The following is a 17,606-nucleotide window of genomic DNA, read 5'->3' as shown; positions in this document are numbered from 1 at the left end:
TTTTTATCTTTCCTGGCAGTAAACAGCTAATCGGGGCAAAGTGCGCGAAACTTGGACAAAATCAGGGACCACTGAAAATGCGACAGAACGTTTTCATTATCTTCGTTTCGCGTCCTTGCTCGTTTTAAGCAACGAGAGTTTAAGATAATATTCTCTCCTTTTGGTGCCAGTAGTAATTATATCAGTTTGTAATGTCATTTGTTAGTAAAATGACATCAAGTGCCTTTCTATTAAAGACAGACATGATTTTCCCGTTTATAGACCATTTCACCCCGTTTCAAATCAGTTCTTTTTCTCCACTCAAGGATGGATTTTTCAACAACGTTCAATGGCTGATAAGATTTCTTCTGGCATGACTGTAGTTGAATTAATTAAGAACAAATCAGCTCGACGTCTTATTTTGACCCGATTAGTGATTAGACGGTTTCGTTACATCCTGCGTTACATGATAAATTGCGTGACATCTGGATACTTGACGCTGGCCACAAAATAGAGGGCTCTGGTAAACATGCCCCTTGAGTAAGCTTATTAACGACGAGCCGGAAAGTACATTTGACAGAGAAACTTGCAGTAAAAAAACACATCTTCAAAATGTCTGGTATTTCAGCTGATGTCCTGGGTCAAATCCTTCTCAAAGCTTATCTCCACTATCCGCAATTTTTCTCCAGAAACTACACTCTGAGCGAGATGCTTACGACAATCCGCCACAATGGGACTATGTTGCCTTTCATTGCAAACACAACTGGCCTCGATGAGAGTGTGCTACAGGGAACTATTGACCTGTATTTGGAAGTAGCAAGCTATATGGAACCAACAACAGCAGCGCCGACGAGTAACTCCACAAATAACAAGTAAGTGTCACGCTAGTAACCAACTAACTTGTTCGCTAGATCTGAGCGTACGATTTAGCCCGCGTAAGGCTGAAATTAATAAGACAATCGCTCGAGTATGCTGTACGATATTTTGACCGTCAGTTGACTGATATTAGAGTGAAAAACAAAAACGAAGGAATAACGTTTCAACTCAAGTTTGGAGGGACGCCTGTAAAACACCGAACCAGAGGCGAAATGAACGAATCCCGAGACCAGTAAATACTACGGGGAATTCGTTGCTATTTCAGCTGTATCGTGTTGAAAACTTCCCTTCCGTTAATTTTCTGCTAAACAGGGAAGGAATTGGTGAACCCGTATCGAAAGACGTTTCGTTTTAGTGAAATTTATATGCATGTATCTTCGAGCAATATTTTTAAGAAGCTCTTCATAAGAGAACATTTGAGAACCCGCATGCACGCGTATCTGTCACGCTTCTACGAGCTCAAGAGAATTTTGTGAGTTATTTGTTGCTATTTTGTCAGAAACCATGATGGCTCGTTGTTTTAGTCTAAGAGCCTGAAAGATCAGTATTGTAATCGATTTGTTACACAAGTTATGTTATGTGCGTCTGGGAATAAACAGACCCTTGAAAATGTCTTTAATTTGCATACAGTTAAGACCACCATTTGTGAGATTATTTTTTAGAATGCAAATCATCATGAAAATGTTTTTATTTGCTCCATTAAAAGAAGCTGCTGCTTAAGTAACAAAAAAAGCTTTCTTGCTCAAGTTTACCAGTCCAAAGAAAACTGAAATATAATGTAAATACCCAATCAGCTGTGTTCAGTTGTATTGACGGTTGTTGCAGCTGTTCGCAGGTGTCTTGTTCAGATCTCTCCTGTCCATTAGTAACGTTAACAATAATCTTTATTGGCTCAGAAAAAACAAAAATTTACATGGAAGATATTAGGTACATTAGAGGAGAAAGCAAGTTATTATTATAAAAAAGAGCCTAGAGGCTAAAAGAAGCGAAAGGTTTTCGAGTTAGCCCCCAATAGCTATTTAAAGAACTTTAAAGTTGTTTTCATAGGAATAATGCATGTGTTCGTGTGTTTTTGAAAACCAAACGAGTCACACGAATATTCTTATGGTAATTAGCTAATTATTCCAGAACATTGCATCTTTCTCTTAGAAAACTGAACAGAGATTGTTCGTGTACACGTAGGACGTAATTTTCCGAGTTATTTTTTGCACAAAAAATATGTAAAGAAATATGTCTCGTGAATTGAAATTATAGTACAATTTGTTTCCATTTCGAAATTGAACCACTCGTCGACACGCTGCTTTTCCGAATTAACACGTACTTTAAAATTATTACACGCTTTGTTGATGCGACGAATTAAATTTATTCTCGAATATGTGCATGCAAACCCAGATGATCAGTCGAATTGCAGTATACCGTAGCTTAACACAACCCTCACTGACCTCCGAATGGGTGTATTTTGGCTTGCTAGCTGTTGACATATTTTTAACTTAACCACTTAATCTCCACCAAAGGGTTACATAGGGTTATTTTAGGGACAGGTGGTGGTAGTTGGAGAAGGGGGTTGAGGAAATGTAAGTCGAAATTTGTACTAAGTGCGGGGCATTTGTAGCAAAAACTAGCAAGGAAATTTGAAGGTGGCTGGTTCCATCGGGGTGGACCCAGATCAGAATTTAGGATACAAAATCCCTCAGATCAAAGGAAACAATGAATCCTTGTGTAAAGTGGATTCATGGGCCGGGTTAGTTTAGTCGTGATGCGGATCCGGATGATACTTTATATGAGCAGAAGTTATGATAGCGGAATATGGCCGATGTCTCAGAAGATCGGTGCACTCCAGTCGATCTTTTATAGTTTTCTTACTGCCTTTTGCTGTTTTAAAGGCTACATTCAAAGAGGAATTTTGGTGCACTTGTACTTTCTAGACATTACAGAGGGAAAAAAAAGATTACATCTGAATGTCCGATGAAAGTTAAGCGGAGCCGGTTTAAGAATCTGCCGACTTTCTCTCATAACCATTAAAAATGCATGTCAGATGCCTCCAGCTACTGACAAACAATTCAGCCCTGATAAAGTCAGGCCATTATGAATTTAAATTCTTATATTAACCCGTTGCCGTTCCTGGGGTATTTTAGTCATACGGGTCGGCATATCAAAAATGCGACTAAGTTAATATTGAAGAAAAGACTCATTTTAATTTGAATAACATGACACCTATTCCTCCTTTAAGTTTTTGGTAATCTCTTTTTGATGTCTCTCTTTAATTAAACGTCTACGGTATCATAACAACAGTATATGAATTTTGCTTCCTGTTCAAAAGCTATCTACAGTTGAGTGTAATCATAAAACTACCCAATTTCCAATAGCTTTTATTAACTTCAATCCGTCTAATTTATCGGAGCTCGTATTTTAAACTCCTTACACGTAAACAAAAGTGCATAAACAGAATGAAGCTAATTTGGTTTTATTATGTTGTTTATTGACTACTTAATTGAAAATGCAAAAATGGTTGACCCTTCTCAGCAAATAGTAATTATAACTCGGCAGGTTCAAAGGTTTCTAGTCAGTGATACCTATCGTGGTGAAGGTGTTTTTTTCCCTAATAACTAGACGTGTTAGTTCAGCTATTTAATTGATTTTCATAAGTAGAAGCTGCAATTTGGCAAGATTTAGGAAAAGTAGCATGAAAAAGGATGGGTTTGGTACTGCTTCCATAGTCTTACGGCAATTTTGTTTGTTTTGATTTATTCAATGCGCTAAATTGCATTTCTTGTGACTGCCTCTTTTAGCATTGCTTCTTAATATAGTGCTTGACTCTTCTAAACAAACTACTTATAATTCGGCAATTACAAAGGTTTCATTCATATCAATTGTAGGAAAGAACTGTAAAGGGTTTTTCCGAAGACACCCAATTATATTTCGCATGGATGGCTTTAATAGTGGGCGCAGGGGGCTTGGCTGGGCAAGAAGTTTTTCGCACCCCTTAATCTAGCGGTAGTTTCTCATTTCATGCTAGGCAATTGTTCCCGTTTCTCGCGCTACCTGCTCTTTGCAAAATGTAGCTCTATCCTCGATTACAATCCCTTCTTAAAAGGTTCCCTCTCACTGTTTTCCTGGTACAATAGTGTTTGTACCATACGTACGATTCTTACGTACTTTGCACCTTACTTTGCTTTAGACGGCCCTTAACTTACTTGCGGGTGTCTGGAAAACCCGAATAGCTAATAGCGAATAGTCGCGAATAGTGCGAATAGTCTCGAATAGTGCGAATAGTGGCGAACAGTCGCGAAAAGTAGCGAATAGTGACGAATAGTCGTCAATAGTCACCGCTTTAGGTCTAATATCCTGCGTTAATTAATTATCCAAATAAGCAACAGAATTTCAGTGAATTTATTACCTTTTCTTCTCCGGACTCAGGCTCGGGCTGTCCATCGCCGACATTAAGAAAACAGAAAACACAAGGATAACCTAATAAAGACGTATTTACACTTTTGGAGCAGTTAAAACAGAAGAAATTACGTTTAGAAATACCTTTTGTCCTGATAAGCGTCTGTGCTTTTTAGCGGGAAAATCCCGTCCTACGTTGCTGCGAGGTTGACTGCGAGACATTGGGTACCCTATTTGCTACGATTTGCCACTAATTTGCCACTATTTGCGACTGTTCGCCACTATTCGAGACTGTGCGCCACTATTCGCACTATTCGAGACTATGCGTACTATTCGCTATTCGCTATTCGGGACTATTCGCTGTTCGCTATTCGCGACTATTCGCTATTCGCTATTCGGGTTTTCCAGACACCCCTTACTTGCTGGTTGTAAAAAAAACGTATAATGTTCATGGCAGACATATTTATGTACCAGAAAAGAACTCATTTCCCAAAGGTCTGGATTTAATTGTTTAGAAATAGTATGCATAATATAGTCAGGGTGACTTCTCGTTAAATCGTCCTATGACTCGAAATTGAGGACATAAGAACACGAAAAGAAGGAATTACTAGAAGTTCATGATATAGTTTGCTTAAAATACCAATAATTTCATTCCCACTCTGAAGAAAAAAGAAACTGTCAAATTGTTTTTTGTAATGATTCTTATCAATTGGCCTCAATCTAAGTTTGTACAGGGGCTCCTGGTTTTTATGCTCCTTTATCTATCGTCTTCCATCCCCCCCCCCCCCGGCTCCCTACCCTTCCGTCGATTCCGCCAAAGGTAATCTAGCAATGTCGACAAGGTGATCAAAATCACCTATAGCGGTTTGATGTAAATTAAGGAGAAAAAGGAATAGAAAGTTGCCAAGCTTACTGTATTGGCTCAACTAATGGCAATTTAAATGATTTTTTCCCTCAGCACTGAAATCCTTATTTGCCAACCCGCTCTCGACGCTGGCTTTCTGACGTTTGCTTCGGTATTCATCGCGGTATGTGTGTTAATACAGTTCCACATGATACAGTGGCGTTTAATTGCCATTGAGAGTACGTGGTGGTACCACGTGACCTAGTTTGACAATTAAGTGCGACAGACACGTGCTGGATTTTCACAATCAATATTTTGCTTCTTTAGCTTATTATCATCTTGGTTCTCTCTTTTTTAACTCAACGGAAGAGGAACGCGACGCTGTGCGGTAAACCTATCACAAGACCGGGATTGTGTATGTAAGTGCATTATTCATTTCGCTTTCTTTCGTTTTATTGGCTGCTCATCCAGCCCTGCACCATCTGAACTCAGTTTTGTTAAAATAGTCATTTGAGAGTCAGAAACCTGATGATACCTCCCCTTATCAATGTTGCTTGAAGTCATGATTACTGCTACCGGACTTGAAATTCGGAGGTCGCGGGTTCCAGTTCCACTCTGACCACTAAGCTGGAGTTGATTCTCGGTAGACCCAAGTTCAACTCCACGGTAATGCGCGTAGATAGCCTGTTGGTCTGCCTCCCGCCAATTAGGATTTTTAAGCCTGTTTCAGTGTTATGTTTAGTTCATATTTTTGTTTCTTTCAGTTTGTGGCATGCTTGTGAACTAGCTAGGTGTACCTTAACGCATTGATCACTGTAAACATTATTACACTCAAGCACTGATATATACAGCAACTTTGTAACGACAGAGAAAGAGGGGAGGGGAGGGGGGAGGTCCGACTGAAATTTATGTACTTAATATTAACTAAGTAAGCTTTTTTTTTAGCCCTGTCAACTTGGTAGACAGTTACGAAAACAGGTTTGCCTTTGCGTGCGCGTTTGGTGCCACAACAACGAGATGCTTGTTTATCCTGCTTATGGGTGACTATTCCGCGATCTTCACTCCAAAAATGAACGAATGGTTGAAAGATCCTGCAATTCCTAGCTACACTGCCAGTAAGTTTTCAGAGAGGATTAAAGCTGAGGAATGGCCAGTTCCCTCTATAAGATGCGCCTGCAGGGAATCATGGTTATTTCATTCATCATCTTAGCCTGGATATTTGTTTTACATACATACATACAACTGCCATGATTCCCTGCAGATCCGTCTCATGGAGAAAATGGGCTATTATCTCCTCGAGCCACCGGTTTAACTGATCAGATGGAAAAACAAATCGCGACTTGGTCAGGCACATGTTAGTAATTTATATTTAATGTCAGTAACACTGGACGTGCTTGAGCAATCTCCTGAGCGCCTATTTAATTAAATTAATTAAATAAGATATTAGAAGTTTTTGTCACACAGTTGCTTTGACATCCAATCAAAGCTAACTGTGCTGCTGGAATATTGACACTGAGGTTGCAGATTTTGCAGATAGCGACAATTAATTCCAGATATAGGTTCGGAGGTGACGTAAGGAAATATATTATGCAGAAACTGACTATTGTAGGAATTCTTTACGGTACGAAAAAAACTGACTACTGTGAGGACGTTGTACGATCCAAAAAAACTGTCTATTGTCAAAGTTTGTACGTGTTTTCCTGCTCTTGGCTGGCTGGTTTCGTGTACACGCCTTTAGTTCTCATTGGCGTATTAGGCTTTTCACTGTTTACATTGTACGACTGTGGATCGTTGTCATTTACATGGATTTGGGATTATAATCCTTCAAAAACGGTTCCCAGTCTCTTCTGTCACGGGACATGTCTAGTCACATCTCGTAGGAAAAGTGCTATAGCTAATATTATATCCGTGGTAAACGTCTTTAACTAATTGTCGTTAACTTCTCTTAATTACTCTTTCACAACCGCCGTTAAAAGAGTCTTAAATTGAGAAGAAGATTCCAAGGAAAACTGCTTTCAGTATCAACACGGCACGCGAAAAAATGAAGACGTTTTTACCTTTAAAAACTGATGCAGTTTTTAAATGATAATTGGATTTTGTCAGAAAGATGTAGATGTGTTTTTCTTTTTCCGTAGTTTGTTGGAAGATCTTGGCCATGGTGGTCATCGGAATCGGGTATTATCCACTGTTTGCTTGCATGGCAACTGACTACAAGATCACTGGCCTTGTTATTGGCTTCCTTTATTCTCTCATGTGGTTAGTATGATTTGATTTGTCGTTGCACTTTGAGCAATAATTGGGTAAGATTTCGGAACCTGAAATCCCTGGAAAGCCCTAATGTGTGTTTGTTTTAACTACCGGGTTAAGTAGCGTTAAAGTGCTGGACTCTGAACCTTCGAACCCTGACAGCGTTCATTGTCAATACACTGTATTATCCAACTATTTTTCATTAATTCTGTTTGTATAAGTAGTCTTTTTGGCGTGTGTGTGTGCTTTACGTGCTGTTGCAAGTGTCTTTTTCTCATTTTCTCTTCTAATGTGACCCAAATAAATAATTGCTTTAATCACTAAGAATGGCTGTCCAGTCTTATTAGCCCGTTTATGTTATTTTATTTTAAACTTATTTTTGTATACTTACATTTTAAGTGTGAGTACAAATAAAGTTCCTCTTGTTGTTGTTAATTTTATTTCATGATGATTAAACTCTCGTGCTGGTACTGTTTTCCTTTACAGGATTTCCTTTGAAGCTGCTCAATACATCCAGTGTCCATCCTACACCTCATCGGTAAGAAGATTACGAGGATTCGTTCGTTTATCAGTCGACTTAATTAGGGCCATCGCGTTGATTTTTGAGACAGTGATGTTGCTATTCTTGCTTATACGATAGTCGTCTAGAACCTTATTAGATTTATGTTCAACCATCTCCTAGTACTTTCCAAGACTTAGATTTTGATGGGTCATGTTGTCAGTTGATGCTGCAATCATGCAGTATCAAGGAACAGCCCGATCATTGGTGAACACGTTGTTATCATTTTCGTTACACAATAGGTTACCATAGCAACAGTATTCTAGAGAATTTCTAACGTCATTAAATTATGCTAGATATTCCCTGGAGACAGTCTTGCAGTCGAGTTTCCCGTGTATATTTGCCTGGTCTTCTTGTGCGTGAGGTACTTTGCGTTGTTGGTTAAAGCATTACACACGAGGTGTCGTCCCAGTGCTTCTCCGAAGGTTGGTTAATTCATGTTGCTTCGTTCTCAGTTTTGTAGAAGAAAACCGTGGCAACCGTAGACTATGTTGTGGAAAATTATTAGTTTTATTTTTGTTATTTTAGAGTAAAATTCTAGAGGAAGTGTCTCCAATTAGCTCCATTGGAAACTAATTGGAGACACTTCCTCTAGAATATTAATTAGTAAATAACCATTCTAATCACGTGTTATTTCATCAAAAGTTCGTTACTGATCCGATGATGCGATGTGTGTGGCTGATTCAAATCACGTAACCTCCTCAGTAACTTAATCGCTATAAACAGGATGTTTCCTTTTCTCACGTGGATAATCTCAAAAATGCAACTGTCACTGGGACTGTAAAATGTGATTGTTACATGTGAGAATTATTCGTTATATGTGAGCTTTTTTAATTTACTTAAAACTGAAAAGGCCGGTAAACGTCTTTAGAAATCAACAGGAACACAATTTGTACTTTACATCTGACTGTTTGTTACAACTGTATGTCAAAACGTTTCCAAGAGAGCTTGACTTGATTTGGTTTATTTTTATTTTTAGGATGAAGAGGACGAGTGGATGACCTTTTATAAGTACAAATACGTCGTTAAGCTTCTGGAACCAATTCCAAAAGAGTAGGCTGTTTTACTTTTGTGTTGGCAAACAAACTTTTCCTGATCTTTTGGAAACGCCTGTTCACCAGAAATTCGTTAACATTGAAATTTCAATCGAATTTTATTGAACGGTGCTTTCGTGGGTAGCAGTTTTACTAGTTGACCTTCTTCAGGCCTAGTGTAGCATGTTTTAGGAACTGTCCACGTGACGTTTGAGTGCGTAATGGCTTCATGGATTGTGACATATATGGCTCGAAACGATCACACTCTGAAACAAATGAAAAGTCTCCTCTCTCTGAGGCTCCTTTCTAATAAGAATCAATTTTCTCGTGATCTACCTCTTTTGGTCACTGTCTTGGAGTTCCCCAAACGATTTTCCCTGCCACTTCACTATGCTATGTTTTGCCAGGCAATTAACTGGAGTTAGTTAAATATACATTCATGTGTAGAGGAAAAGGTAAGGTATTGAACGGTCATTGTTCTGACAGACACAGAAACCAGATGGCCAGTGCTACTTTCAAAGGAAGGGTGAAAGACAAATTGTACAAGTGGAAACCAGGTATGGATCATGGATCAGTCTCTTTTTGCATATTGAAATGGTTTTCCATCATCGCAATTGCCATTTATTCGGCTTACTTTCGATCACTTAACGAAGTAACGTTAAAATTAAATCTTAATCAGTCAGATGCCTTGATGAGTCACCTTGACTTTTTCTTAACAGTTCTTCCCTTTTTTCCCTCAGAATTCAAATATTCAACTCGCGTTGTTTGCACTTACCTTATCAGCTCTATCGCAATATACGAGGTACGTGGGATCGAAAATCATCAAACACAACTTCTTATTCGTGGGAAAACTAGGCAAGAGGTGATACAGCTGAAATCAAGGATTTTGCTCAAACTTGGCACACATGTTGGGTTTGGTAAGAAAATGATTATGGCAAAAGAGTAGGTCAAAATATTTTATTCCCCCTAAGTTAGGGGAACCCCTGCAAAAATGGTCATTTGACGCCTAGAACGTTAACAAATTCCAAAATATTCGGAAAAATATTCCGAAATATGATAGCAAAAAAAGCTCCAAACGGTAGAGATCACCAAAAACCACAAGGGTCACTCAGGGGGTGAGTTTTATTAATCTTACGTGTAAACTTTTCGTATTTTTAAATATTTAGCATTCGAAATCGACGATATTTCATTCCTCATACAACATATAAACAGGTTGTGGAGAAAGCTACTCAAAAGGCAGTCCAAAATCCGTCGAGAGTTATTACTGCTGATATAACAGATTCCTCACAAAACACACAACAGACACAAGATTCCGCCATCTTTGAAGATATTATATGCCATAATTTCGTCCTCACCAAACCCAACACTTGTGCCAAGTTTAATTGAGATTGGTTATTAGAGCTGTACCACCTCCTACCTTGTTCTGCCTGATTTTCTCATGGACATGTTGGTAGAATTGCATGCCAAAGCAGTGCATTTCTGTTTACTTTTGTTTCAGGTTCTTATTCTATTTGTCGCTTTGGGAGTATTTCTTCTTAGGGTACGGGAAGAATTTGTTGAGAACTCTCTAGTCGACGTGCGTGAGCTGAGAGAAATCTTTATGATTATTGGAGGTATGTACAACCTTGTTATCATGTCATTTAGTCGGCACTGTAGTGAGCATTGTAGATAGAATTACAGCCCTACAGTGACTTTAATGTTGATACAGACTCTAGCAGCCCTAAGATAGCGAGCACCTGGAGGGGATTAAACAAAATACATGTAGCTCTGGCTCGAGTTTTAAACCCTATTCATTTATGTCTGTTTTGGACAAAAAAGGTAGCCCGTAAATGTTTCTTCCAAAGAAAATAGTACCTACCTAAGGTAGAAACATTGTGTTCCTATACTATACAGTTTTTCTGCCATTTTCCACCATTTGTATACCTCCAACCCAAGCCAAAAATGGTTCACTTGCAATCTTGGTCAGTTGTTCAAAGTGTGGATAGCACATGATAAATCGCTATTCAGTGAATAAGTGTTGACTAAATAAACAATGCTATCCAACTAATAGTGATTTAGCTGGGGCCACTTTTCAAGTCACCGCGATCTCTTTTTCTGTCCGTTATAAATTCATAACCGGGCATGAAAGAACCTATTTTCGTTTATTTTCACGGTAGATACTGATTCAAGTCTCTTGATTTTTCAATGCCTGCAGTGTCGGTCTTTGTTGCTGTCGCACTCTCTGCAATTTACAGTGTAGTCTTGATGGCAAATATGTTGTCTTGGTATAGGTAAAAGAACTGTTTTTATTAATTTTGATATACATGTACGTGTAGAGCATATTTATATTAGGAAATAGAACTACGATCAGTAACGAGGGTATTGAATTTTTTTTTTTAAATTGCGATGGCAGCTAGTTAACTTCAAAGAAACGTATTAAAATGACATTTCCACCAAATAACATTTGCTATGAACGAAGCTTAACAGGATTTTATGAAATAAAGTGATATGAGAACAAGGTTATGGGTTTGACCCCCATTCAAGCCTGAACTTTTTTTGGAACTGATCATAAGATAATCACATTGATGTAGTAAACGATTAGAAAGTACACTGTATGTTGCTGTACATGTAGACTGTATTTAATAACATGGTGCAAGAATAGATGAAAATGACGTGAAATCATTGTATCCGTTAATTTTTGTCAGGGCTGCACGTGACAAACCTTAGTTTATTTTAATGGAATATTTCAACTTTCTTCAGGGGACACTTGCTACGTCTTCAGCGCGGTGAAAAGAATTTTTTACCGTCAGCGATTTTTAACCAGAAACCCTCTGCTATCACGGTAAGGTGCATTATTTTTTGTGAGAACTTTAGTGCCTGTGTGTTACATCTAAATGTACATACATATTTAAAAGATCGTAAGTGTTATTTTCTAATGGCAGAGTTAAGTAAAGTATAACAAAATAAGTGGAAAATGTTTTTCTAACCCACCGCTGGGGCCTGAGAATGGCTCATGTGATATTTAGCGGGCAGTTTGTTGCGTCCACCATTACTGACCTTTTCCCACCAGCACACCCAAAGAATTCTAGTTGATACTGTGTGATTTGTTTGTCTTATCCACCAACCTTGCCTATGGTGTAATTTCCCTTACTCATGCGTGATGCACATGCATTTGCAACAAAAGTCAGGTTGTGGCTGTCCTGGCGTGGCTACCAGTGGTGTATGAGTAGTCCATCACCGGTGACTCCCCAGCATTCTGTCAGGCTGCTCCAACAATTCCCCATTACCCAGTTATACTCCCGGGTGGAGAGAGGTGTGATGAGCCTTTCCCAAGAGCACAACTGAATTACTCCGGCCAGGACTTGAAGCAGGACCGCTCGACTTGGGAATCCAGCGAACTAAACATTAGCCCACCGCACCTCCCGTGCTGAATGTTTATTGTCTATTACATGACGTCCCTTCTCCTTTCCATTTGGATTGATAGCATAGGCGCATCAAACATGCAATTGTTGGTTTCCACCACAACAAACTAAAACAAACATTGACGAGGGACAACGCTTTAAGAAGAGATAACATTTCAAGATAACATAACTGATAAGACTAGCGTCAACTTCGATTCTAGTTTTACAATCAGAAATTAAAGGTGATTTGCATCATTTAGCAACACCACTCTTAATTTTGGACATTTCTAACGTACGTAGCTGTAGTAAAATGTTGTAGACAGTACAGTTAACCTTTAATCCCTGTGATTAGAGTTATATATTGAACCTTTCGTAAGCCACCTATGTAATCTTGCATTTTGTCAAGATTTATTATTAGCAAAACACTGCTCGTGATTTGATATTATCCTATCTAATAACCTGTCCTTGTTGGTGTTTCAATTCTAGGCTGCAACTCTCAAATACTCAGGTTTCCAGGTCGCGTATCTCTGTTGGGGTAAGTTTTCGCAGTTTATATGCAATATGAGTATTTACACCATGCGGATAGAAAATACAGCCAATCAAAGTACAGGAAAGCTGTTTTAAACGTGACGGTATTACACCCAACTTTCCCATCGTGTGCTGCGCACATGTCACAATGATTGTGTTAGCCACTGTATTTTCTATGACTTGAGATATTCTATTGTATACCGCTCGAAAGCCTTGCTTAACTAGCATATGTATCTGAAAATCATTTCAGAAGATATCACTCTAAACGTACCTTCTGTTGTCATTATCGACTGGATTATTATCTTTGTAACTGAAGTATACTGCATTGCACTTTTCTTTCAGGTGTGACAATCACCCTTTTGTTTTTGACTGGAGTTAGTTTTGTGGTTGGACACCAGATCATTTTGCCAATGGTGGACGGCGGTTTTGATTCCTTTGTTTGGTCAAAGCTCAAAGATCTCTGGTAAGACTGTGAAAGTGCTACTGTTCACGATCGTGAAGGACTATTAGTCTGTCAGCTAGACTCTCCCTTGGATTGGTAGATAGGTCTGTACTTTGCAGAAAATGTCTCAATATATCATGGCGTATCTTCTTTACTCAGTTTTGCAAAATTTGTCTTAATTTTGTCCAAGTTGACATGGTAACACAAAAGAGGAACGGCTCTGTGAGTTTCTTTTTCAGTTATTTATACTCGCCACATTGAAGATCTTTGTATCGGGGGTGGGGGAAGGAATATTAGAGTATTGAAATCAGGTCTTGTCGTAATGTATTTTAGACGGTTCTGCATTTGCACCTTAAAAGGGTGCAGATGTTTTTCGATGCGTTTTTATCTTCGATATCACTTTTTTATTTCAGGCCAGCTGTTGCAATTTCCCTGGGGTTCTTTTGGATCCAGTTATCGTTGGCAAAATACGTATTTTTAGTTGACAGGGATACTACACTGGCCTTGGATAACAGGTACGCCAAAATGTCGGGAGCACCTTAAGTGCTGTTTAGTTTCCTTTTGGTGTAGGTAGAACTTATAAATAATTTTATAGATAAAATAAGGTACATGTACTTTACAAGGTAGCAAAGGGTCGACAGTAGCACCATCACACTTGAACCTTCCTTCATTGTTTAAGGGCAGGCGGAACGGTTTTTCATGTAGCATTTAGTTTGCATGCAGAAATGTGTTAACGGTTTGAGTTCGGTGGGAGTGACTACCAAAAGACGAAAGCAAAATGGGGAATTAGAACAACAAAGCTCGAGAAACTTGTCACCCCAGGAAGATCCGTCTTTTCGGATCTCCCCCACCCCCTTCATGTGAACTGGCCCTAAAACACCTAAAAAGTTATTTGGTACTTTGATTTTCGGTCGTTTGTTTTGGTTGTTGTTATTTTTTTTTCTCCGTTTTTTTTAACAATCCAGTTTTATTTGTTTTCAGGCGTCTGTTCCATGTGTGTACGTTTTTCCTGTTCTTCTTTAACATTTTTCTTGGTGTAGTTTCTTGCCTGAAACGTATTTTGATTGGTGCCATTCTTGGTGTGATGTTCCTTGGACGGACGCAGAAAAGTGTCTTATCACGTGACTTCGAGCTAAAAGATCCAGGTTTGTGTAAAATACTTTTTTCATTGTCTCAAATAAGTATCGATTATTGATTTTTGTACTGATGCTAGTCTTCAGTAGTAATCACCTCTCATACTTATAGACAATTTGGAATAAATAAGCACCAGCAAAGGTTTCAAAGGCTAACAGTTTGTAGTCTTTGAAAAGTTTACAAGTACTTATTCCAAATTGAACGAGTGTATTTTTACAATGTGTATTAATTTGAGTGTCTGGCTATTCTACACACCCAAGTTCAGACAAAATCATAGGCAAAATCAACTTACATACTGAGACCGAGGGTGAGTAAGTGTGCAACATGTTGAAACTCAATATTTGGTGATTTTAACCTTAACAAATTCTAAAGTATGTTCCTCACACAACTTGTACACTGTTTTGAATTGAGTGGAGCTACACACATGTGCCTTAATGTAAAACCAAACTCAAAGCAATGGATGCTTGCAGAAGGGAGAATACATGAATATTTTGCGCTTTGGTCGCTTTAAGTATCACAGTCCTGGTTTGCATTTCTTGTCAGGTTTTAACGCGTACGTGGGATATCTGCTTTTGGAGCATACTCACGCCAATCCAGTACTGGTAACATTTTGTCAGTTACTGATCAAGACAATTAATGACAGACAAGCTTCTGAGGTCGCAGCATCAAAGGATCTTGTCCAGAGTAACCTGTATTCAAGTAAGTTTATGTTCACTAATAGGTTCTTTGATAGTCATCGTAGTTGTGTTCATCATAATTCATAGTGGTATTACGACAGCCTAAAAAAAGTCTGATTTTATAATGGGTGAAATGTAATCGCCGTAATCTGAAATATCTGTTTGAAATGTAATGCTCATCATCGTCATCATTCTCTAGCAAGCCCGCACTAGCATCACCAGCAGACGCAGCATCCTTTCTGTTTGTTGTTACTTCGGCTGTGGAGAAGGGCAAAACCCATGTTGCTGGAAGGACACTCTCTTGAGGCTGGTGTTTCTCAACCCCTTCTCTGGAACGAAGTAAATGTACTATGATCATTGTCGTGGAGTAAAGAAAGACATTGCTACTTTATTCCTTCAGTACTTTGTAACCTTTGTCATTGCTGGTCAAAATTCATTATAATCAGTAAAACGTAGACGTAGACCCAACATAACTGTAGACCCAAAGTTTTTTGAATTGCTTTTTATAATTAATTCTAGCTCTCGCTGTCCTTGTTTATTTGTATCACGGTCTGAACTCTTTTGTTTTTGCAAACATGTACACTTGCTATTCCTTCTCTGTTTCTCCTGCTTCCTCGTTTTTTAGCAAAATGCCCTATTCGGCGACCATGGATTCCAGGACTCAATTAATTTCTAATAAAAATCCCATTCGTTTTCATAGATCACCAAGTTAGCATTGAGCTTGATAGCACTTCACGAAGGGATAGCTGCCGGCGAGTGCGTAATCGATGGCACTTGCTTCTTACTCTACATAACAACCCATCACTTCAGGAGCACCGGCGGCCAGACTTGTTCATTCAAAAGTCGCCATTTGCAGCGTTTCAAGTTATGATACAAAAAGGCATAGTGCAGTATAACCAATGCGAGGGTGAAAATGATGACAAATCTGGGGTCGAAGACGCCAAATTGTGATTGGAGTTTAAGTCACAGTTCAAGTTACAGTGATTGGCTATGTCCGGGTTACAAGACTTTTGATAATTTGTACTGAAAGGCGAGTCGATATGATGTCACAAAAAACCTAGCACTTTCATAAATTGAAGTAAATTCCTAGTGGTATTTATTTCTTGGACAAAAGCCTACTGCGGACTCACAGACTGGTTAGTTGGAAGGGTTCCTTTTACGAAACTACTACGATCAACACAAAGTAAAGTCAAAGACGAGTTCGCTGCTGAGATGGATCGTGCAAAAACTGTGTATCCGAGCGTAGGTTCAACACGTGAGCTTCGTGTTTTTGCGTTTATACGTATCGATATCACCACTTTCAATATGGTTGTAGAGCCTGATGTACAGTTATTGTAATTAATTTGAATTATTTTGTTAATATGTAACTGATTTTACAATGCAATAAATTTTGCATGGAAATCTTAATTTTTTGTTCCTTTTACATGTACGTGTATAAGTTGAAGTGGATGTTTCCCAGCTTGTCTAAAATAGTTTAATACAAAGAGAAATGTTTACTATTACTAATTCTGCATGCGAGTTGGTCCAAGGCATTGTGTTGTTGTTAAAGAGATACTAGCATGGCGATTTTGCTGCATTTTTGATCATAGCAGAAAGTACCGTCGCTCCCACAGAAAATGTTAAATGTTTGTTTACAGTGGTGAATACGCTTAGCTACACCTACCTAGTTCACAGGCATGCCACTTAAGCTAAAAGAAACAAATATTGCAAATGCTGCGAGATCACCAAGATGAAAATATTAATTAAGTGACTGGAGAGCAAATTGTAATTAGTTTTTAGCGATGTTTTTCCAAGACACGACGACAGACTTCATAAAAGTCTCTCAGACTTGTTCAATTTGTCTTCGACGCCTTTAGCATACGTAGCTATTAATGTAACATCCCTTGTATAGCTTCAGTTTGAGGGTGTATTTTTTAACAAAACTAGACCATTATGTCTGGGTTTCTATCAGTGAAAATTTGTCTTGGATTTTGACTTTTTGAACCTATGGTCGTGGCCCCTTATGCTCGAGAGTGTGTGGTTGCAATAATTATTAAGTGGCAGCGATTGTTGCTGGTTAAAGGGATTGAAGGCACTCCGGTAAATTCATAAAAGTGTTTAATGTAAAGATTGCATACCCATTATAATACCTTCGGCGTTTCAAATACCACGAGGATTTTAGAAAATACGATTGCTTCCGAAACAAGTTTTTTTCCTAAAGGAACATTTACAATCAACCCTATCGGGTGTATGTAATGGTCGACAAGGGCACACGCATGTTATAAGGTGGGGATTGTTTTTAATTACGTTTCCGACCGTCGTAAGACTTGACGAGACGACAATATACGTTACGATAATCGTGGGCGTCGTATTTCGAATTTCTTGGAGCTAAAATAAAGTATCAATATATGTTTTGTTGCAACCGGCCATCGGCTGATGTAATCCGGTTTAACCTGGTTATTTGATGAACAAAGCCAGTGTTGGACTCCAGATTTCGAGTTCTTTTATTTACGTTTTCGAACAGCAATTATTATGATGTA

At 38.6% G+C, this 17,606-nt stretch overlaps 1 protein-coding gene across 2 annotated transcripts; it reads left to right on the top strand.

Moving 5' to 3' along the window:
* Positions 1 to 305: 305 nt before the first annotated feature.
* Positions 306 to 16,494, top strand: LOC110053734 (stimulated by retinoic acid gene 6 protein-like). 2 transcript variants are annotated; one of them, XM_089295083.1, is made up of 19 exons: positions 309 to 851; positions 5,201 to 5,270; positions 5,414 to 5,505; positions 6,032 to 6,201; positions 7,222 to 7,342; positions 7,820 to 7,871; positions 8,189 to 8,317; positions 8,872 to 8,945; positions 9,413 to 9,483; positions 9,667 to 9,728; positions 10,425 to 10,539; positions 11,121 to 11,196; positions 11,666 to 11,747; positions 12,793 to 12,841; positions 13,177 to 13,297; positions 13,690 to 13,791; positions 14,258 to 14,421; positions 14,954 to 15,109; positions 15,788 to 16,494. In XM_089295083.1, exons 1-19 carry the CDS (start codon positions 592 to 594, stop codon positions 16,036 to 16,038), a joined length of 2,217 nt encoding a protein of 738 aa, XP_089151209.1. In that variant the 5' UTR covers positions 309 to 591; the 3' UTR covers positions 16,039 to 16,494. The 2 variants fall into 2 exon arrangements, with proteins under 2 accessions (XP_089151208.1, XP_089151209.1); XM_089295082.1 differs by having other exon boundaries at positions 306 to 851; positions 9,413 to 9,728.
* Positions 16,495 to 17,606: the final 1,112 nt, after the last annotated feature.

The sequence above is a fragment of the Orbicella faveolata genome, unplaced genomic scaffold (assembly GCF_042242905.1).
Source record: "Orbicella faveolata isolate gen_17 unplaced genomic scaffold, um_ofav_v1 contig_26, whole genome shotgun sequence".
Classification (NCBI taxonomy): Eukaryota; Metazoa; Cnidaria; class Anthozoa; order Scleractinia; family Merulinidae; genus Orbicella; species Orbicella faveolata.
The sequence above is the reverse complement of the archived record's forward strand: the minus strand, read 5'-3'. Positions and strand labels throughout refer to the sequence as shown.